The 26,798-nt window shown below is 37.2% G+C and overlaps 1 protein-coding gene across 1 annotated transcript in view; it reads right to left on the bottom strand.

Annotated features, from left to right (window-relative positions):
* SCCPDH (saccharopine dehydrogenase (putative)) overlaps nt 1-26,798 on the bottom strand; it is a 40,495-nt gene continuing 13,697 nt past the window's right edge. Inside the window, exons 6-12 of the mRNA XM_065876817.1 lie at nt 22,247-22,377; nt 21,465-21,582; nt 19,091-19,210; nt 18,946-19,002; nt 3,043-3,154; nt 1,698-1,779; nt 1-632 (exon numbers count right to left, since the gene is read on the bottom strand). Of these exons, the coding sequence (XP_065732889.1) occupies nt 527-632; nt 1,698-1,779; nt 3,043-3,154; nt 18,946-19,002; nt 19,091-19,210; nt 21,465-21,582; nt 22,247-22,377 (726 nt within the window). The 3' untranslated portion in view covers nt 1-526. The remainder of the gene's footprint in view (nt 633-1,697; nt 1,780-3,042; nt 3,155-18,945; nt 19,003-19,090; nt 19,211-21,464; nt 21,583-22,246; nt 22,378-26,798) is intronic.

The raw sequence follows: 26,798 nt of genomic DNA, 5'->3' as shown, positions 1-26,798 counted from the left end.
CACTGTTCAATTGACAATCCTTTATTATTAAACTTAGGTAAGAGTCCAAAATCAGTCAGTGTGGATGGGTGAAAAAGTAGGCTAATATAGCAAAAACTGCAGTTTCATTTGGCAAAGGCCTACACTATGCAGAGAAATTCATGGGGAAGTGAGATCACATTCAATATCATGGCAAGGAAAAGAGCAGCTGCCGTCTTACATGACCACCAGCCTGGGCGTGTCAGCCACAGAGAGAGCCACCCATCCCACCCTCTGATCTTCCAGCTCACTTAAAAAACTGACCTTGAATTCCTCCATGAAAAAGTCAAATATTAATTTTTTCTCACAAGCAATAAAATCACAAAAATCAGCTAAGATTTGAAATTTATGGTAAGCTAGTACAATTCCCTGCTTTTACTATATACATATTTTAGATTTGACAATCTTTTCCACATATAGTCAGACAGGCTTATAGAAGAATTTCAAATAGCAAATTAAAAAGCTGTTAATTCATGCATTTTATGACTTCGGTTAATTATTCAAATGTTTAGACTTCAGAGCTGCTAATGACACTAAATTCAATGCCATGTTGGTTGAGTCTGTCAATCAACTTTGTTCTGGAGAAAGCTGCTCCAGGAGTGAAGACCCCACCCCTGTAAGACAATAACAAGATGAAACAGTGCACAAAGCCCAGCTCCAGCCCTTTCCTCTGCTAGTGTGATTTACTGGAGGACTAGCTATCGAATCAATGCAGAGCTTATGAAAACCTGATTCTTGATTCCATAATGGACTGGTTTTGGTTCCATTCCTAAAATCAGCCAAATGAGCAAGTAGCTATTATCCAGGAGTAAACTAGTACCCAGCAAACCCATCTAGGTTGGTTCAGTGACTAATGAGACTGTTTCCATGATACCGGTGTGTGTGTTGGAAGGGGCACACTGAGGGTTATTAACCCAAGTAACAGCTGCTGTTTATAAAGTCAGCCCTTAGACTCAGGAGGATTACATATGCACATGGGCAAAATAAATTTAGGTAATCAATTATTACTAAAGCATAAACAAGACAATTTGGATGAAAAAGAAGTTTCTTTAAATGTAATGGGTAACATTTAGAAAATGCTAAATATTTTCAAAGAATATACAAATATTTGAAGAAAATTTAATTAGGTTTCACTTTATATAATTTTTATGTTTATTACTTACTACTGTTTCAGGTCAGACCTAAATTTATTTGTTTCGAAGCCTGCAGGCCTATGCTCATTTGTAAAGTTGGCCTACTTTTAGGGTAACAGCTATATGCTCCAGAAAGATAGTTCACTCGATACTTATCTAGCCAGGATGCCATGAATCAACTCATGCTTGGGGTCAAGGCTCCCACTGCCAGCTGGGTATCATTCAGCATGGATTAGGGGCTCCTGCCAATAACATTTAACTACAGGGACCTTTTTTTGAGTAGCTGGCTTTGGATCTGAGTTATTTTCAGGAGGAACTGAAGCATGGCTCTCAAACTTTTCTGTCTCCTCTCATTTACTTCTGCACTGTTCCTAGAGGCCAATAAGGAACCATCCTTCTCACAATATTAAGTTTACCTCTATCTTTGGATCAAAGGTACTGTAAATGCTTATGTACAAACCCAATGCCTGAAAACTGAACCAAGATAAGCTAAAATATAACATAAATGAAAAAGATATCTTCAAATTTGAAGAAAACCAGACTTACGCCTTAGGAAGATCAGAGGCGTCAGTTAGTAGAGTTATGGCTGCCTGGACCATGGCTATGGGGGTAGCCACATAGCCAGCTTCTGCAGATAACAGGTGATGAAAGAAAACGAAAGTATTCATAAAATATGCATTCAACAACACCCAAAAATCAAATGGTAGATTTTATATCTAAGTATCAGTGTACAGAATTTCCTCAATAAATACTCTGTTCATGTAATAACAAAAATAACAACATTTATATAGTACTTATTAAGTGTTAGGAACTGTATTAAGAGCTTTAAATCCATTAAACTCATTTAATTCTCCTAACAATCTAGGCTAGTACTATTTTATGCTGATTTTACAGATGAGGAAACTGAGGCATAGAGAGGTTAAGAGACTCATTCAAATTCACAAAGTTAGGTAGTGGTTGGGCCAGAATCACATGCAGGCAGCCGGCTCAAGTCCACACTCTTACCAATAATCCTAGGTTTCTTGTTTCTCTATTCATACACTACACTGATCTTTATCAATCAAATACATCAAACTTCACTTTTAACAAAAGACTCCATTTCTTAAAGAACAACTGAGTAACTCTCAAAGAAGTCTAACTTTAAGAAGTAACTGTAAAAGAAGTCTATAAACAAGGAGAACATTAGTGTTTATATTCATGTTAAATAAGAACATAGCTTTTCTTAAAAACCCAGGTGGAAATTTGAAAAAAAGGCAAGATGCAAAGATATCTTTGCTATTGGGCTTGATTAAAACTGCACAACGGACCCTCTGTGATCTATTAGGAATGATGGTAATTAAACTTATACTATAATTCACAAGTGGGATTGTCTCTGTACAGTTCTCTAAAATATACAGCGTAAGTTATTGAATGTTTTGGAGTGATAGTTCTTTTTAACAATCTATCAAAACTTTTACCTTGCCCAGAAAAATGCACATGTGCACACACTTTACAAACAATGTCAGGGTGATCCAGACTCCAAAAAAGCTTGGATCACAGCTTTGATTATGTTATAACTACACTGCTTTCAAGTGACCCTTGACTATAAGAATAGAACAGATAAATATCAATCAGCCCCTTGTCTTCTTAATATTAAAAATTCCACTCAGAATTACTGAATCATACTGAAAGAAAAAAAAACAGAGAGAGGGACACAACAATAAAATTGAATGATACCAATAATTCCAATCCTTCTTTTGACAGAATTATTTATCATTATTACTTAAATAGTTTGTGCAAATTTATCTCTAAAACAAATAAACTTTAAAAAGAAACTGCTGTAATAGCACACCACTTTATAGCTTAAGACAATGTAAAACTCCCAAGCACTCTTAAGTCACATGTGAAATACCTGGTCCTTTCACCTGAGTACAAATTCTGATATTTGGTTTGTTCTTATCAGGACCAAAGCCTTGGCTGTACCCTTGACCAAAAAATGTCAACGTAAACGATGAGGCATCAATCTGAGGAAAAGAAAGCAAAGGGTTTATTAAATAAATATGTCACTTCCTCCTTGAACACAATAAAACCTACTAATATACTTCATATAAGACATTTTCAATAAATAAAAAAATCAATATTCTATCTGCCAGAATATCCCATCATCCTTTACTTAAGCATGGAGCAAAATATAATTCTTTGAAGAACAACAAGTTTTGCTGACTGGAGTGATGTTGAGAGGAGTGAGGTAGTGAGGAATAAAGCTGGTATAAAGATGAGTCTTAGGTTGTGGCTGAAAGAAGAACAGCACCACCAGAATAGGCAGTTTCAGAGGAAAAGCTGGAGGTAGTTTGTATTTTAGGATAGAATATGGTACTCGGGCTTTAGCTATCTGTTTGAGGTGACAAGACAAAAAGAGTCAACAAGTAACGGCAGTATGGGCCTAGGGTATAGATATAAAATTGCTCCACTTAGAAGTGTAAAAATTTGATTCAAATATTAAATTATAGAAGGTCTATCCAAGCATCTGCACAATCACTAAATTTAGAAATAAAATAACAAAGCCATGGTGAACAAATTTTTATTAAGTATCAACCAAGGGTCAGACACTATGTTAGGTCCTGAGACATAAACAAAGTATTAATAAGATTAAAAGAAAAGAAAAAGAAAAAGCATTCCTGGAGCTTACAGTTTAGTGTGTGTGGAAATATATACATATATATACATACACATACACATAAGAGATCTAATAACAATATGAGACATGAATCAGAAGTGCAGGACTAGTTTAGCAGAGAGCATTATTAAGTTTATTGAGGAAGAGGTGAGCGCACGTGCGCACACACGCACGCACAAACACACACACACATTCTAATAGAGAAGTTTATTACATAGAAAAGTAAGGTGAGTACCAGAAAGGAGAAACCATTATTTAAAGGCAAAATCAGACAAGGATGCCACAAGAAAAGAAAATGACAGCCAATGTCACCGATGAACGTAAGGGCAAAAATCCTCAACAAAATATTAGCAAACTGAATTCAACAATATATTAAAAGGACCATATACCATGATCAAGTGGGATTTAGTTTAGGGATGCAAGGATGGTTCAACATCCATGAATCAGTCAATGTGATATACCACGTTAACAAAATAAAGGATAAAAATCATATGATCATCTCAAATGCAGAAAAAGCATTTGACAAAATTCAACATCCATTTATGATAAAAAGTCTCAGCAAAGTGGGTATATAGAGGGGATATACTTCAACATAATAAAGGCCATATACAACAACCAATTGCTAACATCATACTCAATGGTGAAAAGCTGAAAGCTTTTCTTCTATGGTCAGGAACAAGACACGAGTGCCCACTCTTGTCGATAGTATTCAGCATGGTACTGGAAGTTCTATCCAGAGCAGTTTGGCAAGAAAATGAAATAAAAGGTATCCAGGGCTTCCCTGGTGGCGCAGTGGCTGAGAGTCTGCCTGCCGATGCAGGGGATACGGGTTCGTGCCCCGGTCCGGGAAGATCCCACATGCCGCAGAGCAGCTGGGCCCGTGAGCCGTGGCCACTGGGCCTGTGCGTCCGGAGCCTGTGCTCCGCCATGGGAGAGGCCACAGCAGTGAGAGGCCCGTGTACCGCAAAAAAAAAAAAAAAAAAAAAAAAAGTATCCAAATTGGAAAGGAAGAAGTAATACCGTCACTATTTGCAGATGACATGATGTTATGTATAGAAAACCCTAAAGATTCCATCAAAAAATCAGAACTAAAATGAATTCAGTAAAGTCATGGGATACAAAATCAACACCCCAAAATCTGTTTCATTTCTATACATTAATGAACTATCAGAAAGAAATATTAAGAAAGCAATCCCGTTTACAAATGCATCAAAAAGAATAAAACATCCAGGAATAAATATAACCAAGGAGGTGAAAGACCTACATGCTGAAAACTACAAGACATTAACAAAAGAAATTGAAGACCCAAATAAATGGAGACAGTCCATGATCACGGATTGAGAGAATATCATTATAATGTGCACACTACACAAAGCAATCTACAGATTCAATGCAATCCCTATCAAAATACAAATGGCATATTTCACAGAACTAGAACAATAAATCCTAAAGTCTATATAAAACCAGAAAAGACTCCAAATAGCCAAAGAAATCTTTGCAAGAAGAATGAAGCTGGAGGTACCATGCTCCCTGATTTCAAACAATATTACAATGCTATAGTAATTAAAACAGTATGGTATTGGCATAAAAACAGGCACATAGATCAACAGAACAGCACAGAGAACCCAGACGTAAACCCACACATATGTGGTCAATTAATTTATGACAAAGGAGCCAAAAATATTCAATGGGGAAAGGACAGTCTCTTCAACAGATGGCGTTGAAAAAATGTAACTGGACTGCTTCTTACACCATACACAAAAATTAACTCAAAATGGATTAGAGATGAATATAAGACCTGAAGCCATACATCTCTTAGAAGAAAACATAGGCAGTAAGTTCCTTGACATAGGTATTAAAGATGCTTTTTTCTGAACTTGACACCAGAAACAGAAACAAAAGCAAAAATAAACAAGTAAGATTATATCAAAGTAAAATGCTTCTGTGCAGCAAAGACAACCATGAACAAAATGAAAAGGCAACCTACTAAATGGGAGAAAATATTACAAATCACATATCTGATAAGTGGCTATTACCCCCAAAATATAAAGAACTAATACAACTCACTAGCAAAAACCAAACACTTGAACTGAAAAATGCGCAGAAGATCGGAAGACATTTTTCCAAAGAAGACATACAGATGGCCAATAGGTGCATGAAAAGATGCTCTACATCATTAATCATGAGGGAAATGCACATCAAACCACAATGAGATATCACCTCACACCTGTCAGAACGGCTACCATCAAAAAACTAGAAATAGAGGAATGATCAAGATGGTGGAGTTTAGGAAGTCCCTGAACACACCAAAATTATAACTATATACAGAGCAACTATCAATGAGAACAACCTGAAGACTAGCAGAAAATATTTTCAACAACTAAAGATATAAAGAAGAAACCACAACAAGATGGGTAGGAGAAGCAGAGATGCAGTGTAGGCAAGACCCAAACTCCCAGGTAGGCAACTCCCAAATGGGAGGATAATCACAATTACAGGCATTCTCCCCAGGGAGCGAGGGGTCTGAGCCTCACACTGGGCTCTCCCCAGCCCGGGGGTCCTGTACCAGGAAAACAAGCCCCCAGAACATCTGGCTTTGAAGGCTAGCAGGGCTTGCATACAGAGAGCTGGAGGGCCATAGGAAACAGAGGTTACACTCTTAAAGGACTCTCACAAAACCTCACATGCTCTGAAATCCAATGCAGAGGTAGTAATATGAAAGGAGCCCAGGTCAACCCACTTGCTGATCTTGGAGAGCCTTCCAGGGAGGCAGAAGGGAACTGGGACTCCCTCTGGGGACAGAGATGCTAATGGGAGCCATTTGGGGGCACCTGTTCTGCCATGAGGACACTGGTGCTGGCAAGCACCATTTTGGGGTCCTCCCTCTATCTCATTAGCATCAGGTGCTTCCCTGCCCAGTAGGAGACCAATACCAGCCCTGGGACTCCCTGGGTCCTGCAGCCAGCTATGTTGGGACCCCAGTACTGCTCACCCCAGGGTGGTGGCACCAGCCTGAGCCCCCTGGATACCTGGCGCAGCATGCCATGACTTGGCCACACCTACTATCAGGCTGGTACCAGCCCAGGACCCCCAGGGCCCTGCAGACAGCCTCTCCAGGTCCAGGCCATGCCCACCAGAAGGGCAGTAGCCTCGGCATGAGGCAGGGCCTGGCAGCCATCTGGGGGCCAGCTCTGCCTACTAGTGGGCCCACAGTAGTCAGAAAGGCCCATACAGCCCACATAGGGGGCACTGCTAGAGCATATAGCTCCGGTGACCAGTGGGGAGTATGCTGCTAGGCCCCCCTGAAAGTCTCCTACAGGAGGCCATTCTCCAGGATTGCAAAATGTAACTGACTTACCTAATATTATACACTGAAATAAAAAACAGAGACATAGGCAAAAGGAGGCAACAGAGGAATGTGTTCCAAAAAGGAACAAAATAAAACACCAGAAGAACTAAGATAAGTGGAGATAAGCAATCTACTTGATAAAGAGTTCAAGATAATGATCATAAAGGGACTCAAAGATGCTTGGGCGAAGAACGGATGAACACAGTGAGAAGTATAACAAAGAGTTTGAAAATATAAAGAAGAACCAAACATAGCTGAAGAATGTAATAACTGAAATAAAAAATACATGAGAAGAAATCAACAGTAGATTAAAGATACAGATCAGTAAACTGAGAGTAGTGGAAATCATCCAAGCTGAACAGAAAAGACAATGTTTAAAAATGAGAACAGTTAAAGATACCTCTAGGTACTAATGTACTAATTTACTAATATTTGCATTACAGGGGTACCAGAAGGAGAAGAGAGAGAAAGGGGAGAACTTATCTGAAGAAAAAATAGCTGAAAACCTCTCTAACTTAGGAAACAGACATCCAAGCCCAGAAAACACAGAGGGTTCCAAACAATATGAACCCAAAGATATCTACAACAAGACATACTGTGATTAAGATGGTAAAAATTACAGATGAAGAGAGACTCTTAAAAGCAGAAAGAGAAAAGCAAGCAGTTACATACAAGGTAACTCCCGTAAGGCTATCAGCTGACTTTTCAGCATAAACTTTGCCAGGAGGAAGGGAGTGGCATGACATATTTTAAAGTAATGAAAGGAAAAAACCTACAACCAAGAATACTCTACCCAGCAAGGCTATCATTCAGATTTAAAGAGAAGTTTTACAGACAAGCAAAAAGCTAAGAGTTCAGCACCACTAAACAGGCTTTACAAGAAACATTAAAGGGACCTTTCTAAGTGGAAAAGCAAAGACTACAACTAGAAATATAAAAATTATGAAAGGAAAAATCTCATCGGTAAAAGCAAATATATAGTAAAGGTAGTAGACCAACTACTTGTAAAGCTAGCAGAAAAGTTAAAGGACAAAAGTAGTAAAATCACCTATTTTTACAGTAAGTAGTTAAGGGATACACAAAATAAAAAGATGTAAAATATGATTTCAAAAACATTAACATGGGGCTTCCCTGGTGGCGCAGTGGTTGAGAGTCCGCCTGCCGATGCAGGGGACACGGGTTCGTGCCCCAGTCCAGGAAGATCCCACGTGCCGCAGAGCGGCTGGGCCCGTGAGCCATGGCTGCTGAGCCTGTGCATCCAGAGCCTGTGCTCCGCAACGGGAGAGACCACAGCAGTGAGAGTCCCGTGTACCACAAAAAACAAACAAACAAAACACCAAAAAACATTAACATGGGGTAGGGGGGAGTAAAAATGCAGGGTTGTTAGAAATGTGTTCGAACTTAAAGAGATCATTCACTTATAATAATCACAAATATATACAGGTTGCTATATATAAACCTCATGGTAACCCCAAACCAAAAATCTATAATAGATACACACACACAAAAAAGAAAGAGATCCAAACATAACACTAAAGATAGTCATCAAATTACATGGGAAGAGAGAAAAAGAAGAAAAAATAAAAAAACTACAAAAACAACCAGAAAACAATTAACAAAATGGTAGTAAGTACATACCTATCAATAATTACAGTAAATGTAAATGGACTAAATGCTCTACTCAAAAGATGTAGAGTGACTGAATGGATACATAAACAAGGCCCATATATATGCTACTTACAAGAGACTCACTTCAGATATAAAGACACACATAGACTGAAAGTGAGGGAATGGAAAACGGTATTCCATGTGAAAAAAAATGAAAAGAAAGCCAGAGTAGCAATACTTATATCAGAGAAAATAGACTTTAAAACCAAGACTATAACAAGAGATAAGGATGGATATTACTAAGTAGAAAGGGACCAATCCAACAGGAGGGTATAACAACAATCCAACATAGGAGTACCTAAATACATAAAGCAAATCTTAACAAACATACAAGGAGAAATTGACAGTAACACAATCATAGTAGGAGACTTTAACACCTCACTAACATCAATGAACAGATCACACAAACAGAAAATCAATAAGGAAACTCTGGCCTTAAATGACATATTACACTAGATGAACTTAATAGATATATACAAAGCAATCCATCCCAAAGCAGCAGAATACACATTCTTTCCAAGTACACACGGACATTCTCCAGTATAGACCACATGCTAGGCCACAGAATAAGGCTTGGTAAATTTAAGAAAATTGAAATCATATCAAGCATCTTTTCCAACCACAACACTATGAAACCAGAAATCAACTATAAGGAAAAACTGCAAAAATCAAACATGTGAAGGATAAACAACATGCTACTAAACAACAAATGGCTTAATGAAGAAAGAGGATATCAAAAAAATACCTGGAGACACATGAAAATGGAAACACAACAATCCAAAATCTACAGGACACAGGAAAAGCAGTTCTAAGGGGGAAGCTTACAGCATTACAAGACAACCTCAGGAAACAAACAAACAAAGTTCAAGTAAATAACCTAACTTTACACCTAAAGGAACTAGAAAAATAAGAACAAACAAGACTCAAAGTTAGTAGAAGGAAAGGAATCATAAAGATCAGGGCAGAAATAAATGAAATAGAGGCTACAACAACAACAGAAATGATCAATGAAACTAAAAGCTGATTCTTTGGGTAGATAAACAAAATTGATAAACTTTTAGCCAGACTCATCAAGAAAGAAAGAGAGCTCAAATAAATAAAATCAGAACTGAAAAAGGAGAAGTTACAATTGATATCACAGAAACACAAGGGATCATAAAAGATTTCTGAAACAACTGCATGTGAATAAAATGCACAATATAGAAATGGACGAATTCCTAGAAATGTACAATCTCCCAAGATGGAATCAAGAAAAAATAGAAAATATAAACAGACTGGTTACCAGGAATGAAACTGAATCAGTAATTTAAAAAACCCTCAACTCCCAATAAACAAAAGTCCAGTACCAGAAGGCTTCACAGGTGAATTTACCAAACACTTAAAGAAGAGTTAATGCCTAACCTTCTCAAACTTCCCCAAAAAATGCAGAGGAAGAAATGCTTCCAAAGTCATTCTATGAACGTGCATCACCCTGATACCAAGACCAGACAAAGATATCACAAAAAAAGAAAATTACAAGCCAATATCATTGATGAACATAGATGCAAAAATCCTCAACAAAATGTTAGCAAACTGAATTCAACAATACATTAAAAGAATCATATACCATGATCAAGTGGGATTTATCCTGGGATGTAAGGTTAATTCAATAACTGTAAATCAATCATTGTGATACAGGGTATACAGGGAACATACTGGGTATACAGGGAACATACTTCAACATAATAAAGGCCATATATGACAAGCCCACAGCTAACATCATCCTCAATGGTGAAAATCTGAAGGCATTTCCTCTAACATCAGGAAGAAGACAAGAGTGCCCACTCTTGCCACTTTTATTCAACATAGTATTGGAAGTCCTAGCCACAACAATCAGACAAGAAAAAAGAAATACAAGGAATCTAAATTGGAAAGAAAGAAGTAAAACTGTCGCTGTTTGCAGAGGTCACAATACTACATACAACAGATCCTAAAGATGCCACCAAAAAACTATTAAAACTAATAAATGAATTTAGTAAAGTTGCAGGATATGGTACAAAATAATATACAGAAATCTGTTGTATTTCTATACACTAACAACAAACAATCATTAAGAAAACAATCTCATTTACAATTGCATCAAAAGGAATAATACCTAGTAAAAATCTAACCAATGAGGTAAAATACCTGAAAAATTATAAGACGCTGATGAAAGAAACTGAAGACGACACATAGAAAGATACACCATGCTCGTGGATTGTAAGAATTAATATTGTTAGAATGACAATACTACCCAAGGCAATCTAGAGAATGAATGCAATACCTATCAAAATACCAATGGCATTTTTCACAGACCAAGACCAAATAATTCTTAATTGTGAAGTCAAAAGACCTCAAATAGTCAAAATAATCCTGAGACAGAACAACAAAGCTGGAAGTGTCATCTTCCCTAATTTCAAACTATACTACAAAGGTACAGTAATCAAAACAGTATGGTACTGGGAATTCCCTGGTGGTCCAGCAGCTAGGACTCCATGTTTCCACTGCAGAGGGCACAGGTTTGATTCCTGGTCATGGAACTAAGATCCCGCAAGCCACATGGCATTGCCAAAAAAACAAAAAACAACCCAAAAAACCCAGTATGGTACTGGCAGAAAAAAACAGACGCATAGATCAATGGAACAGAATAAAGAGCTCAGAGATAATCCCACACTTACATGTTCAATTAATCTACGACAAAGGAGGCAAGAATATACAACAGGAAAGACAACCTCTTTAATAAATTGTGTTGGGAAAACTGGACAGCTATATGCAAAAAATCAAACTGGACTACTGTCTCACACCATATAGAAAAATAAACTCAAAGTAGATTAAAAACTTAAGTGTAAAACCTGAAACCACAAAAATCTCTAGAAGAAAATATAAGTAGTATGCTCTTTGACATTGTCTTAGCAATATTTTACTGGATGTCTCCTCAGTCAAGGGAAACAAAAGCAAAAATAAACAAGTGGGACTACATTAAATTGAATTTTGCACCGTGAAGGAAACTATCAACAAAACAAAAAGACTGCCTACTGAATGGAAGAAGATATTTGCAAACAGTATATCTAATAAGGGGTTAATAACTAAAATATACAAAGAATGTATACAACTCAACATCAACAAAACCCCAAACAACCTGATTAAAAATGGGCAGTGGAACGGAATAGACATTTTTCCAAAAAAATATATACAGATGGCCAACAGCACATGAAAATATGCTCAATATCACTAATCATCAGGGAAATGCAAATCAAAACCATAATATCACCTCACACCTGTCAGAATAGCTATTATCAAAAAAGACAAATAAGTGTTGATGTGGAGAAAAAGGAACCCTTGTGAATTGTTGGTGGGTATGTAAATTGAATGAATGCCACTATAGAAGAGAGTATGGAGGTTCCTCAAAAAATTAAAAACAGAACTAGCATATGATCCAGCAAGTCCACTCCCAGATATTTATTTGAAGAAAACAAAAACACTAATTTGAAAAAAATATATACATCCCCATGTTCACTACGGCATTATTTACAATAGCCAAGACGTGGAAACAACCTAAATGTCCACTAATGGATAAAGAAAATGCAGTGTGTATATATGTATGTGTGTGTGTGTGTGTGCGTGCGCGCATATATATATTAAGGTCATATATACAGAGAACAGATTGGTGGTTGTCAGAGGCAGGGGGTAGGGGTGGAAGAAATCAATGAACTGGATATTTTTTTTAGATTAAATAAATTGAATAAAAAATAAAAAAAAAGATAGGAGCTTTTCAGTACATTTATCAAAATTAGGTAACTATTATTTAAAAGTAGCAATAGATTCATCTACTAATGTATGCCCAAGGTCATATGCTGTCAAAGGCCAATAATACCAAAGAAGATGAATTCCAAATAAAAACAAGAGGAAGCCAAGTTGGATACGTTTCACAAAAGAAACCAAGTGGACTTCCTTGGTGCAAAGATATTTGGCAGCTTTCTCAGGCATGACCACTTTTCCTTCCCATTTCCCTCACTTCATCCTACAACATGTAGCCTTATAAATGCCTGAGCATTACATTATAAATTGTAAGTGAGTTCATGAGATCTGAGCAGAGATTATCTTAAAATAATAGGATGAACAAAATTAAATAATAGGATGGCATCCAGGCCTTTCAAGGCCTGATTGATTGTTCACTATACACTAAATCTCCCAGAATTAGTGTTGGCAAGTAGAGAAGAAAGGAAAAGAGGAAACAAATAGGGAGAGAAGTTATTGATTTTTTTCTGTCCAAACATGTCTAAGGGAGAGGATAACTCTTCCAGGCTACCTGCACTGTAGTCCATCTCTTGTGAAGATTGATTCCACCAAAAAAAAAAAAAAAGTGAATTGTCTTCTGTAATTTGCTTAAATGGAGAGAATAAGTAAGCAGGACAATGCCTTGTTCTGAAATTATCTTACCTACCTAATAGATATATTTCTGGTTAAGTTAATTAATTGCATTCTGGTTTATATACCTCAGGCTCTTGTGAATTAGTTACAGTGAGTAACCAATTCTTCTGGCCGTGATAAATCTAAACAGTGTTAAGAACCCATATAATGATTAGTAAGTTTCAGCACTGGAATCAGGACCATTGTAAGCTCTTCCTTCTTTTCACACTTACACTGCTCCTATACCAGTGGTTTCTAATTTTTAACTCAAGAACCCCTTTCGGGGGAAAAAGTCGAGAAGGGATGCAGTAGCATGGTGGATTGCAGTCTAACATGGCTAGAACATACAACTGAAGAGGAACAGGGTGTGAACAAAGTCAGACACACAGGCTGTACTTGTCTCCTCCCCTGACTGAGGCACACATGCTATCTGATTGTAACCCTCTCAGGCATGACACATTCAGTATGAGACAATTTTCAACAGTCTCTAGGATGCTACTACCAATTAATCAGAGTTGGCATAAAAAAAAAAAAGCCTATCTGCTATCCAGGGCTAGCTCATGAAGGGCCTCACATCTGCAGAGATGGACTTCAGTCACTGGTGCTCTAGGAGTGTGAACCAAAATAACCCAAACATCACCCAGAACCTTCCTACCTCCACATCAGTGATTCACAACCTTGGCAGTGCATTAACATTACTGGGGAGTTTTCAAAAAGCCCACTGCCCAGGCCACATTCCACACCAATCAAACCCGCATCTCTGGTCATCTGTTTTGGGCTCTCTCCCAAAGCTGAGAACCATTGACCTATCCTTCGAGGCCCCACTCCACACCTACTGAATCAGAATGTCCAGATGCCAGGGTCAAAAGATGTATTTGAAAAAAATCTCCCTGGGTGATTCTGATATATAAAGTCCCAGCTGTAAGAGTCACTGCCAAAGCAATAAGCCAGGGAAGTATTTTAAAGAAGGTGATAACAGGGTCAGATTTTATTGTTTATTGAAGTATAGTTGATTTACAGTATTGTTAGTTTCAGGTGTACAGCAAAGTGATTTAGTTATACGTGTGTATATATATTTTTTCACATTATTTTCCATTATAGGTTATTATAAGATATTGAATATAGTTCCTTGTGTTATATAGTAAATCCATGTTGCTTATCTATTTTATGTATAGTAGTTTGTAGCTGTTAATCCCCTTCTCCTAATTTATTCGCCGTTTCCCCTTTGGTAACCATAAATTTGTTTTCTATCTCTGAGAATGTTTCTGTTTTGTATATAGATTCATTTGTATCAGTTTTTAGACTCCACATATAAGTGATATCATATAATATTTGTCTTTCTCTTACTTCACTTAGTACGGTATTCTCTAGGTCCATCCACATTGATGCAAACAGCAATATTTCATTCTTTTTTTATGTCTGAGTAATATACACCACATCTCCTCAAACCAATTGTCTGTTGATGGGCACTTGGGTTGTTTCCATGTCTTGGCTATTGTAAACAGTGCTGCTATGTACATTGGGGTGGATTTATCTTTCTGAATTAGAGTTTTCCTCTTTTCTGGATATATGCCCAGGAGTGGGATTGCTGGATCATATGGTAGCTCTATTTTTAGTTTTTTAAGGAATCTCTATACTGTTTTCCATAGTGGCTGTACCAATTTACATTCCCACCAACAGTGTAGAAGGCTTCTCTTTCCTCCACACCCTCTCCAGCATTTATTATTTGTAGACTTTATGATGATAGCCATTCTGACTGGTGTGAGGTGATAGCTCATTGTGGTTTTGTCATTTCTCTAATAATTAGTGATGTTGAGCATCTTTTCATGTGCTTCTTGGCCACATGTATGTCTTCATTGGAGAAATGTCTATTTAGATCTTCTGACCATTTTTTTTTTTTTTTTGCGGTACACGGGCCTCTCACTGTTGTGGCCTCTCCCGCTGCGGAGCACAGGCTCCGGACACGCAGGCTCAGCGGCCATGGCTCACGGGCGCAGCCGCTCCACGGCATGTGGGATCCTCCTGGACCGGGGCACGAACCTGCATCCCCTGCATCGGCAGGCGGACCCTCAACCACTGCGCCACCAGGGAAGCCCTCTGACCATTTTTTAATTGGATTTTTTTTTAATATTGAGTTGTATGAACTGTTTGTATATTTTGGACATTAACCCCTGTTTGGCTGCATTGTTTGCAAATGTTTTCTCCTAGTCCGTAGGTTGTCTTTTCATTTTGCTGATGGTTTGTTTTGCAGTGCAAAAGGTTTTAAGTTTAATTAGGTCCCATTTGTTTACTTTTGCTTTTATTTCTTTTGCCTTGGAATACAGATCTAAGAAAATATTGCTATGATTTATGTCCAAGAATGCTTTGCCCAGGTTCTCCTGTAGAAGTTTTATGGTATCGTGTCTTATATTTAGGTCTTTAAACCATTTTGAGTTTATTTTTGTATATGGTGTGAGGGAGTGTTCTAATTTCATTGACACATGAAGTTGTCCAGCTTTCCCAACACCACCTGCTGAAGAGACTGTCTTTTCTCCATTGTATATTCTTGCCTCTTTTGTCAAAGATTAATTGCCTATAGGTGTGTGGTTTTATTTCTGGGCTCTCTATTCTGTTCCATTGACCTGTTTTTGTGCCAATACCATGCTGTTTTGATTATGATAGCTTTGTAGTATTGTCTGAAGTCTAGAAGGGTTATGCCTCCAGCTTTGTTCTTTTTCCTCAGGATTGCTTTGGCAGTTCTGTGGTTCCATATTAATTTTAGGATTATTCGTTCCAGTTCTGTTAGAAATGTCATGGGTAATTTGATAGGGATGACATTAAATCTGTAGATTTCTTTGGATAGTATGGCCATTTTAACAATATTAATTCTTCTAGTCCAAGAGCATGGGCTATCTTTCCATTTCTTTGAATCATCTTCAATTTCCTTTATCAATGTTTTACAGTTTTCATCATATAGGTCTTTCACCGCTTTGGTTAAGTTTATTCCTAGTTTTTTTTTTGATGAGATTTTAAACGGAATTTTTTTTTTTACTTTTTCTTTCTGATATTTCATTGTTAGTGTAAAGGACTGCAACAGATTTCTGTATATTAATCTTGTATCCTGTTACCTTGCTGAATTCATTTATTAGTTCCAATAGTTTTTGTGTGGAGTCTTTAGGGTTCCCTATATAGGGTATCATGTCATCTGCAATTTTACCTCTTCCCTTCCAATTTGGATATCTTTTATTTCTTTTTCTTGTCCAACTGCAGTGGCTAGGACTTCCAATACAATGTTGAACGGAAGTGATGAGAGTGGGCATCATCTGTCTTGTTCCTGAATTTGGTGGGAAGGCTTTCAGCTTTTCACTGTTGAGTTTTATGTTGGCTATGCGTTTGTGGTAAATGGCTTTTATTATGTTGAGATATGTTTCCTCTATACCCACTTTGGTGAGAGTTTGTATCATGAATGGATGTTGAATTTTATCAAATGCTTTTTCTGTGTCTAATGAGATGATCCTATGATTTCTGTCTTCTCTTTTGTTAATGTGGTGTATCACACTGATTGATTTGCATATGTCGAACCATCCTTGGGAACAGAGTCAGATTTGCATCATAGATTTCTTATACAGCAGTGGGAAGATGAATTAGAAAGAAATCATAGGAAGGCTATGAACAGTTCAGCTGAAAGATAAGGGCCTGCACTATTAACAGTGAAAAGACAACCCCACAGACTGGGAGAAAATATTTGCAAATCACATATCTGATAAGGGATTAATATACAGAATATACACAGAGCTCCTCGAACTCAACAATACAGTACAAAAATGGGCAAATGACAAGAACAGACATTTCTCTAAAGAAGATATACAAATAAGCCAATAAGCAGCACATGGAGAGAAGTTCAACATCACTAATCATTTAGGGAACTGCAAATCAAAACCATAATGAGAGATCACCTCACAACTATTAGGATGGCTACTATAAAAAAAAAAAAGGAAATAGCAAGTGTTGGTAAGGATGTGGAGAAATTAGAACCTTTGTGCACAGTTGGTGGGAATGTAAAATGGTGCAGCCACAGTGGAAAACAGTTTGTTGGTTCCTAAAAAATTTAAAACTAGAATTACCACAGGATCCAACAATTGAATTTCTGGGAATATACCCAAAAGAACTGAAAGAAGGGTCTTGAAGAGATATCTGCACACCCAATTTCATAAAGGCATTATTCAAAATAGACAAAAATAGAAGTAACCCAAGTGTCTATGGACAGATGAATGGATAAGCAAAATACGGTATATACAATCAGCCCTCCATATTCATGATTTCTGTGTCCACACTCATCCAATGTCAAATCCAAATTATTTGGGAAAAAACTTCCAGAAATTTCCAAAGAGCAAAACTTGAATTTGCCTCATGCCACCAACTATTAACATACCATTTACAATTATTTACGTAGTATTTACATAGGTATTATAAAGTAATCTATAGATGATTTAAAGTATACAGGACAATGTCTATAAGTTATATGCAAATACTATGCTATTTTATATAAGGGACTTGAGCATCATGGATTTTGGTACCTGTGGGGCATCCTGGAACCAATCCTCTGAAGATACTGAGAAACAACCCTATATACAATGGAATATTATTTGGCCTCAAAAGAAAGGAAATTCTGACACATGCTACAACACGGATGAACTCTGAGGACATTATCCTATGTAAAATAAGCTGATCACAGAAGGACAAATTCTGCATGATTCCACTCATGATGTTCTAGTGTGGTCAAACTCATAGACACAAAGTAGAATTGCGTTTGCTAGGAACTGGGGAAAAAGGGGAAAGGAGAGTTATTTTTTAATGGGTATAGAGTTTCAGTTTTGCAAGATGAAAACAATTCTGGAAATGGATGGTGGTGATGGCTGTATAATAACATGAAAGTACTTGATACCACTGAACACTTAAAAATGGTTAAGATGGGGAATTTTGTCATGTGTATTTTACCACGATTAGAAGGAAGAGAGAGAGAGAGAGAGAGAGAAGAGAAGAGGGATAAGAGCCTGAACTAAGGTAGTTATGATGGATTTGGAGAAAAATCTAGAATGATGCCTACGTTCAGGACTGGGCAGATGACACTGCCACCAACTGAGATGGGAAATACAGAAGGAAGAAGAGGGTTCAGTGGAAATAAATTTAGATTTTACACATGAAATCTGAAGTGCCTGAAGCAGTTATATTGAGGATACCAGACAGATGGTAATTCAACTTATCTACCATGGGGATCCAGGGTGTGTGAAAGAGGAAAGGGAAGGGAAGCTTGGAGGAGGGGGAGAGAGGACGTAAAAAAGGAGGAGATAATGAAGGAGAAAAACTGAAGAGTAAAGATATTTGAAATCTCTATGAAGTAAAGAGAATATAATTTCTGGAGCCAGATAGCTGGGTTCTCATCCTAACTTGGCCATTTACTCACTATAGGACTTTGGCAAGTTTCTTAGCCTCTCTGTGACTCAGTTTTCTCATTTGTAAAATGGAGATAACACCTCAAGGAGTGTTCAAAAAGACTGAGTAATCTAATTTATGTAAAGAATATAAAAGAGTGTCTGAAACACAGTAAGTGCTTCATCAGGTCTTAGCTGTTATTTTAACTACACTGAGGAAAAGTAAAAATGAAATAAAGAAAAATATTATTTTAGAGACCTGGATACAAAGGAAAGGGTTACCTGTTTTTGTGTTGGACCTTGTTTTGAGAAATAACCAAAGGAGAAGAGCCATGGGAACTAAAGGAAAAAATAAAACCTTTAGTGATATTTTCAAAAATTCATGGAAAATACTTCTAAGGTCTAATTTCATAGAAATATTACTTACTTTTATGAGGAGTTGCCTTCCAATGCCAAACTTCACAAAGAATAAAAAGAAAAGTCCAGCAAACATCAGCTTAATAACAGAGGTGACACCTCCCACAGTTACATAAGCAGCATACTGAACCTAGATGAAGAATATAAAGTCAGGATGTTACTCCCTACTTTCTTAGACCAAGTAATACAAGAATGTTAGCTACTAATAACTTACTCTATAGTCATAAATATTGAACAAAAAGCAGTTTCCATTTTATGAATGTGTTATGTTCCAAAAGCTTGTCCAGAAATCAGACACTGGGAAGACATTTTTTTTTTTTTTTGAGGTACGAGGGCCTCTCACTGTTGTGGCCTCTCCCGTTGCGGAGCACAGGCTCTGGACGCGCAGGCTTAGCGGCCATGGCTCACAGGCCCAGCCGCTCCGCGGCAATCTTCCTGGACTGGGGCACGAACCCGTGTCCCCTGCATCGGCAGGCGGACTCTCAACCACTGTGCCACCAGGGAAGCCCCCAGGGAGGACATTTTTTAAAAGAAATTATTAAAATGGGCAGAAGGCCTAAATAGACACTTTCCAAAGAAGATATACAGATTGCCAACAAACACATGAAAGGATGCTCAACATCACTAATCATTAGAGAAATGCAAATCAAAACTACAATGAGGTATCACCTCACACTGGTCAGAATGGCCATCACCAAAAAATCTACAAACATGGGCTTCCCTGGTGGCGCAGTGGTTGAGAGTCCGCCTGCCGATGCAGGGGACACGGGTTCGTGCCCCAGTCCGGGAAGATCCCACATGCCACAGAGCGGCTAGGCCCGTGAGCCATGGCCGCTGAGCCTGCACGTCTGGAGTCTGGAGCATGTGCTCCGCAACGGGAGAGGCCACAACAGTGAGAGGCCCGCGTACTGCAAAGAAACAAAACAAAACAAAACAAAAAAACTACAAACAATATATGCTGGAGAGGGTGTGGAGAAAAGGGAACCCTCTTGCCCTGTTGGTGGGAATGTAAATTGATACAGCCACTATGGAGAATAGTATGGAGGTCCCTTAAAAAACTAAGAATAGAACTACCATATGACCCAACAATCCCACTACTGGGCATATACCCTGAGAAAACCATAATTCAAAAGTAGTCATGTACCACAATGTTCATTGCAGCTCTATTTACAGTAGCCAGGACATGGAATCAACCTAAATGCCCATCAACAGATGAATGGATAAAGAAGATGTGGCACATATATACAATGGAATATTACTCAGCCATAAAAAGATGAAATTGAGTTATTTGTAGTGAGGTGGATGGACCTAGAGTCTGTCATACAGAATGAAGTAAGTCAGAAAGAGAAAACCAAATACTGTATGCTAACACATATATATGGAATCCAAAAAAAAAGGGTTCTGAAGAACCTAGGGGCAGGACAGGAATAAAGACGCAGACGTAGAGAATGGACATGAGGACACGAGGAGGGGGAAGGGTAAACTGGGACAAAGTGAGAGAGTGGCATGGAGCTATACACACTACCAAATGTAAAACAGATAGCTAGGAGGAAGAAGCCGCAGAGCACAGGGAGATCGGCTCGGTGCTTTGTGTCCACCTAGAAGGGTGGGATAGGGAGGTTGGGAGGGAAAAGCAAGAGGGAGGAGATATGGGGATGTATGCATATGTATAGCTGATTCACTTTGTTATACAGTAGAAGCTAACACACCATTGTAAAGCAATTATACTCCAATAAAGATGTTAAAAAAAAATTGTTGCAAAAGGTAATAGCTTCCCCTATTTGAACACAAAAGTCCACATAATCTATATATAAAAAGTCCATAACAATATACCTGAGTTTAACAATTATACATTACAGAGTGTAGACTCCACTTACAATCTCTTCTATAAGAAAATACTCTCGTTTTTTGTTTTTTTTTTAAAACTTGACATAGTTTCCTCTTCAAGTCTCAGCAGTGGGAAAAATTACTTCCCTCACCAAATGGAGTAGGATAGTTCTCTAGAGGTAGCAAGGAGATAAGAGAGAAGAACCTAGACACCTCCATAAGCAACAGAAAGAGTATTCTAGCAGCTGAAACTCGCAACAGGGCTGTTGGGTATTTACGATACCAGGATTTCCTATACTGAACTTGCTGCTATTGTGTTACATTAAAAAGGTATTCAGAAGGTCAGAGTTGAATTATGGGAGAAGGCTATTACCACCCCCATAAAATGCAAAATGTTCTACACCACTAATTCTTTATGCTTCCAGAAACTGAAACATGCACTATTTTAGCTCTTTCTTTTTTTGCTTTATAAACATAAAAATCCTACATTAAAATGATAGGGGAACTGAAACAAACATAGAATACTCTTTATTAAAAAATAAATCATATACACTTACAGGTGATTGCTCTAAATTTTCGTGCAAGTAACGCTGAGTCCGCTTCACAACAGACACATCTGCTCCCAAGAAAGGAATGGAATAACTGTTGAGTTCTCTGCAGTAAGAAATTGGCCACCTGCAAGACAGAAGCATGTTGTATCTTCTCCATTTACAGTGACCACAACTATAACTGGTAAATTTCTGAATAAAAACCTTAACTCTTCTTGAGGCAATTAATAATAACAGTAAAGATGGCAGATCTGCTCTTAATTAAAATTTACTTCAGTATTTGTCCTTTGTTCTCTACACCTGCACCCAAACAAGTGACAAGTTGGAACAATGTAGTATTCTTCACACCATGGGCGCTTAACACATATAGTTTGACCATGTTTTATACCCCATCAATTTCCCTAGATAATGATAAGAAGAACACTCATTTCAACAGCCAAACTCTGAGTTTAGAGTTCTCACATATAAATACTAATTAATAGGTTGATTAATATACATAAGATCATCACATTTTTACAGCATGAAATTTAATTGATGTTTAATTTTGATATTGATAGTGAAGAGTCATAAAACTGATTTTTTCCAGAATTTTCCCAGAATCCAAATGTATTATTATATATGAAGTACTTAAACTTAGGGTAACATATTAATTATATTTTATTTATCTTTGAAAACAATCCTGAACTCACTATAAAAGTCTCCAGGCTTTTCTTAGTAGCATATGTTATTAACAGTCAGATAAACAACAATATGGTTAGATAAACTGAAGAATAGATTTTGAGATAATATACCTTCTTTTCAATTTTGGACCAACAATTGGGACAGGCTTCAAATTGGACTCATTTCGTAGTTTTTTCAAATTACTCTGATCTCCAAAACCATAAACCGCTGACTTCCAGGTACCATCATGAGTGCACAACCCCTAACAAAATAATTCAAGAGTTAAAGCAACTTGTCTTAGAACTGACACAATATTGTAAATTAACTATACTCCAACAAAATTAAAATATTAGAAGAAACATGTCTTAAGGGATAATTACTAAAATGTAAAACCAAGTAATTTATAATTGATACAAAGAACATTTCACCTCTATTTGAGCAAGGCATAATCCCTTATTTAATAATCTTGAGATAAATTTTTATGACTGGCTAGGCAGCAGTAAAACTCATCAGTTTGATCACATTCACTATTTATACCCTATTTATATATTATATATTTACAAACATATGCCCTTTCTTCTTTCCTCCTACCATTATTTATGCTCTTTTTAATAAGTTTCATGTCATCATTTTCACTCAACTATTTATCACTGATTGCTTTAAGCAGAAAAAAAGAAACACTAAAACCATCAGAAGATTCAGGTTTTCATATAACAGCTTTGATGAAACTGAAAGGTAAAGAGACACCAACCTAATTTCTATTTTGGTACAGATTAATTTCTTCTGTTTGTTAAAACTAAATCAGAGCTAAAAGTCTTAAGAGTTTGATTTGTGAAACTATCCTCAGTCTGCACCTAGCCAATCTGACCTACTTGCAAAGATTTCCAAAAATCAGGAGAAAATAGTTTTTTTAAAAACGTTAAGAGTATCTTCTCATACAAATAAGCCATCAAAAAGGCAAAAATTACATTCCATTTTAAAAACCTTTTATTTTGTTGAAAAATAGAAAGAAAAGTGCACAAGACATAAAAGTATAATTTAATGTAATTATGAAGCTAACATCTATGTAAACCCAGAAGGCCCTCCTTCTGTCCTGCCTTTGTGGTAATCAAGAAAACTCCTTGCTTCTTTAAGAGTTTTACCACTTAAGTATTCATTTCTAAACAGTGCAGTGAGTTTTGCCCGTTTCTAAATTTTACAGAAATGGAACCATATAATGTATATTCCTTGAGTTTGGCTTCTTTTGCTCAAAATTGTGATGTTAGGATTCATCATGTGTTAGAAGGACCTCCTACTCTGCTGTTGACCTTCCATTTTCTTAATGGTGTCTTGTGATATAAAAAGACATACTCAATTTAAAATTTTAAATGTATTCCACTTTTTTTTATATTTAATGCCTTCCGTGTCTTTTGCAAGCAGTCATTTGTTCCCTGTACAACATGGTGACTATAGTTTATATTATATAGAAAATTAGAAATTTGCCAGGAAAGATGATTTTAAAAGTTCTTAGGACTTCCCTGGTAGTGCAGTGGCTAAGAATCTGCCTGCCAATGCAGGGGACACGGATTTAATCCCTGGTCTGGGAAGATTCCACATGCCGCGGAGCAACTAAGCCCGTGCACCAAAACTACTGAGCCTGTGCTCTAGAGCCCGTGAGCCACAACTACTGAGCCTGTGTGCCACACTACTGAAGCCCATGAGCCTAGAGCCCATGCTCCTCAACAAAAGAAGCCACCGCAATGAGAAGCCCACGCACTGCAACGAAGAGTAGCCCCTGCTTGACACAACTAGAGAAAGCCCGCATGCAGCAACAAAGACCCAACACAGCCAAAGATAAATAAATAAATAAATACAATTTAAAAAATTGTTTATATGCTTAAAAAATAAACATATAAAGAGCTGCTGATAATCAGATTCCAAATAAAGAAAAGTTACTTCAAAAATAAATAAATACAAGTTCTCATCACAAGGAAAAAAACTTGAGTATGGTGATGAATGCTAACTAGTGGTGATCATTTGTAATATAAACAAATATTGAATTATTATGTTGTACACCTGAATAGTACAATGTTATATGTCAATTATACCTCAATAAAAATAAATTAACAAAATAAAATATATTTCTGGAAAAAAAGAAGCCATTCCTGGCCCTGAGGCCATGAAATATTCATCTTCTAAAAGCTTACTGTTTAGCCTTATGCATTTAGGTCTATAACCCACCTAAAGTTGATTTTTGTACACAGTGCAAAGTATGAGTCCAATTTCATTGTTTCCCCACACCCATCATCTCCCGAAAAAGACCCTTTACCATAAATCAAGTGCTCATATATGCACAAACTACTCTGAGTTCTTTATCCTAATCTGCTGGCCTATCGATATCTCCCTGCCAATGTAACACTCTGACTTAATAATGTCTTGATATTAAAGAACATCCTTCTACCTTATTCTCCTTTAAGAAAGTGCTGGTTATTCTTGGCCCTCTGCATTTCCATATACATTTTAGAATTAGTTTGTCAAATTGCACACTAAAACAAAACAAGCAAGCGAAAAAAAAACCTGTTTGTGATTTTGATTGGAATTATATGGGATTATAAATTAATTTAAGGAAAACTGACATTTTAACAAAATTGAGCCTTCCAATCCATGAATATGGTGGATTCTTCCATTTATTTGTCTTCTTTAAGGTCACTCAATAACATTTTATAGTTTTCTTCACAGAAATCTTGTACATTTTATATCTCTTATTCTTAAGTACTAGATTTTTTAATGTTACTATAAATGGTCTCATTTTAAAAAATTCATTTTCTAACTGTGGCTGGTATACAGAAATGCAACTGATTTTTATATTACTGTTGTATCCAGCAACAATAAAGACTAGAGTGGAAATAAATGAAACAGAGAATAGAAAAACAATAGAGAAAATCAATGAAACCAAAAGGTGGTTCTTTGAAGAAATCAACCAAAATGAAAAACCTTTAGCTAGACTGACAGAGAGAGAAAGAAAAAGAAAGAGAGAGAGAGAGAACTCAAATTACTAAAATCAGGAATGAAAGAAGGGGCATTACCAACCTTTCAGAAATAAAAAAGAGTATAAGGGAATACTATGAACAACTGGATGCCAACAAATTAAACAACCTAGATGAAATGGACAAATTCCTAGAAAGACACTGTTACGGATTGAATTTTGTACCCACCCCAAATTTATATGTAGAAGGCCTAACCCCCGGTACCTCAGAATGTAACCTTATTTGTAAGGAGGGTTGTTGTAGATGTAACTATTTAAGTTGAGGTCATACATATTGGAGGAAGTGGGCCCCCAACCCCAAACCACTGGTGTCCTTATAAAAAGGGAGAAATTTGGACACACACACATATGAAGATGGAAGAGAGGTCTGAGTGATGCATCTACAACAAAGGAACACCAAAGATTGCAAGCAAACCACCAGAAGCTAGGAGAGAAACATGGAACAGATTCTCCCTCACAGCCCTCAGAAGAAACCCTGCCAACATCTTAATCACGGACTTCTAGCCTCCAGAACTGTGAGAACAATGTTTCCCTTGTTTAAGCAACCCAGTTTGTGGTACTTCATTACAGGAGTCCTAAGAAACTAATGCAGACACAAACTACCAAAACGGACTTAAGAGTATACAGAAAATCCTAACAACCTATAAGAAGTGAAGACATTGAATTCTTATCATCTCTTCACTGATTTCTAGCATAATTTCATTATAGTCTAAAACATACTCTAGAACGGGGGTTGGCAAACTATTTCTGTAAAAGGTCAAACTAAATATTTTAGGCTGTGCAGGCCACATCTGGTCTCTGCTGCGTATTGTTTTTTTTATTATAGCTCTTTAAATATGTTAAAATTATTCTTAGCTTGCAGCCATATAAAAGTAGACCATGGGCTGACCCTGCTCTGGAGCTGCACTATCTGGTATGGAAGCCATTATATAGCATATATGGAACACCTTCATCACTGAGGGAAGATTTACTGGACAGCACTGTCCTTGAGTATATGATTCCAACTCTCTGAAATTCTTTTGAGTCTTGCTTTATGGTCTAATACATAGTCTAAGATTCAATTTTTTATGTAAAGTAACAAAGCTTAAGGGGAAAAGTAGGATAAGGAGTAAGAGGAGAACAATCCTGTGCCAAGGGATGCATAGAATCAAGGCAGTTACCTCTGTCCATCCTTGTGAAATTAAGGCTCTGTATTTTGCTTTAAGGGGAATGAGAAGGAGCTGCATTGATTTCGATGTTTTCAAATGTCTCGTCCTGATTAAGGCCCAACTTTGAGTCCTTATAATAATAGGACTTAATAACATTTATTGAGTGATTGTAAAGTGCCAACCACTGTTCTGATTTATATTCATTGACTAATTTAATCCTCATAGCAATCATATGAAGGAGACACAACTCTCATCTCCTGTTATAGATCATCTCCTGCTCCTCTTTCAAAAGAAGCCTCTTTTCTAGCTCTGTTTTCTCACTATCTCCCTGTAGTAGACATCTGTTTTTTGTCAGCCTGCACTGATTTCCTGCAGGGAATTCTTAATTCCCCTACCCTATGTTCTGCTTACAACACTCTCTTTCCTATTGGAAGTTTGTTACGTGTTGTTGAGAAGGGCTTGGCCCTATGATTCCCTCTCCAGAGGCCCATGACCCAGGCCTGGGCAACC

This window comes from Phocoena phocoena, chromosome 1 (assembly GCF_963924675.1).
Source record: "Phocoena phocoena chromosome 1, mPhoPho1.1, whole genome shotgun sequence".
Lineage (NCBI taxonomy): Eukaryota > Metazoa > Chordata > Mammalia > Artiodactyla > Phocoenidae > Phocoena > Phocoena phocoena.
Note: the sequence above shows the minus strand (reverse complement) of the source record. Positions and strands in the feature narration are given on the sequence as shown.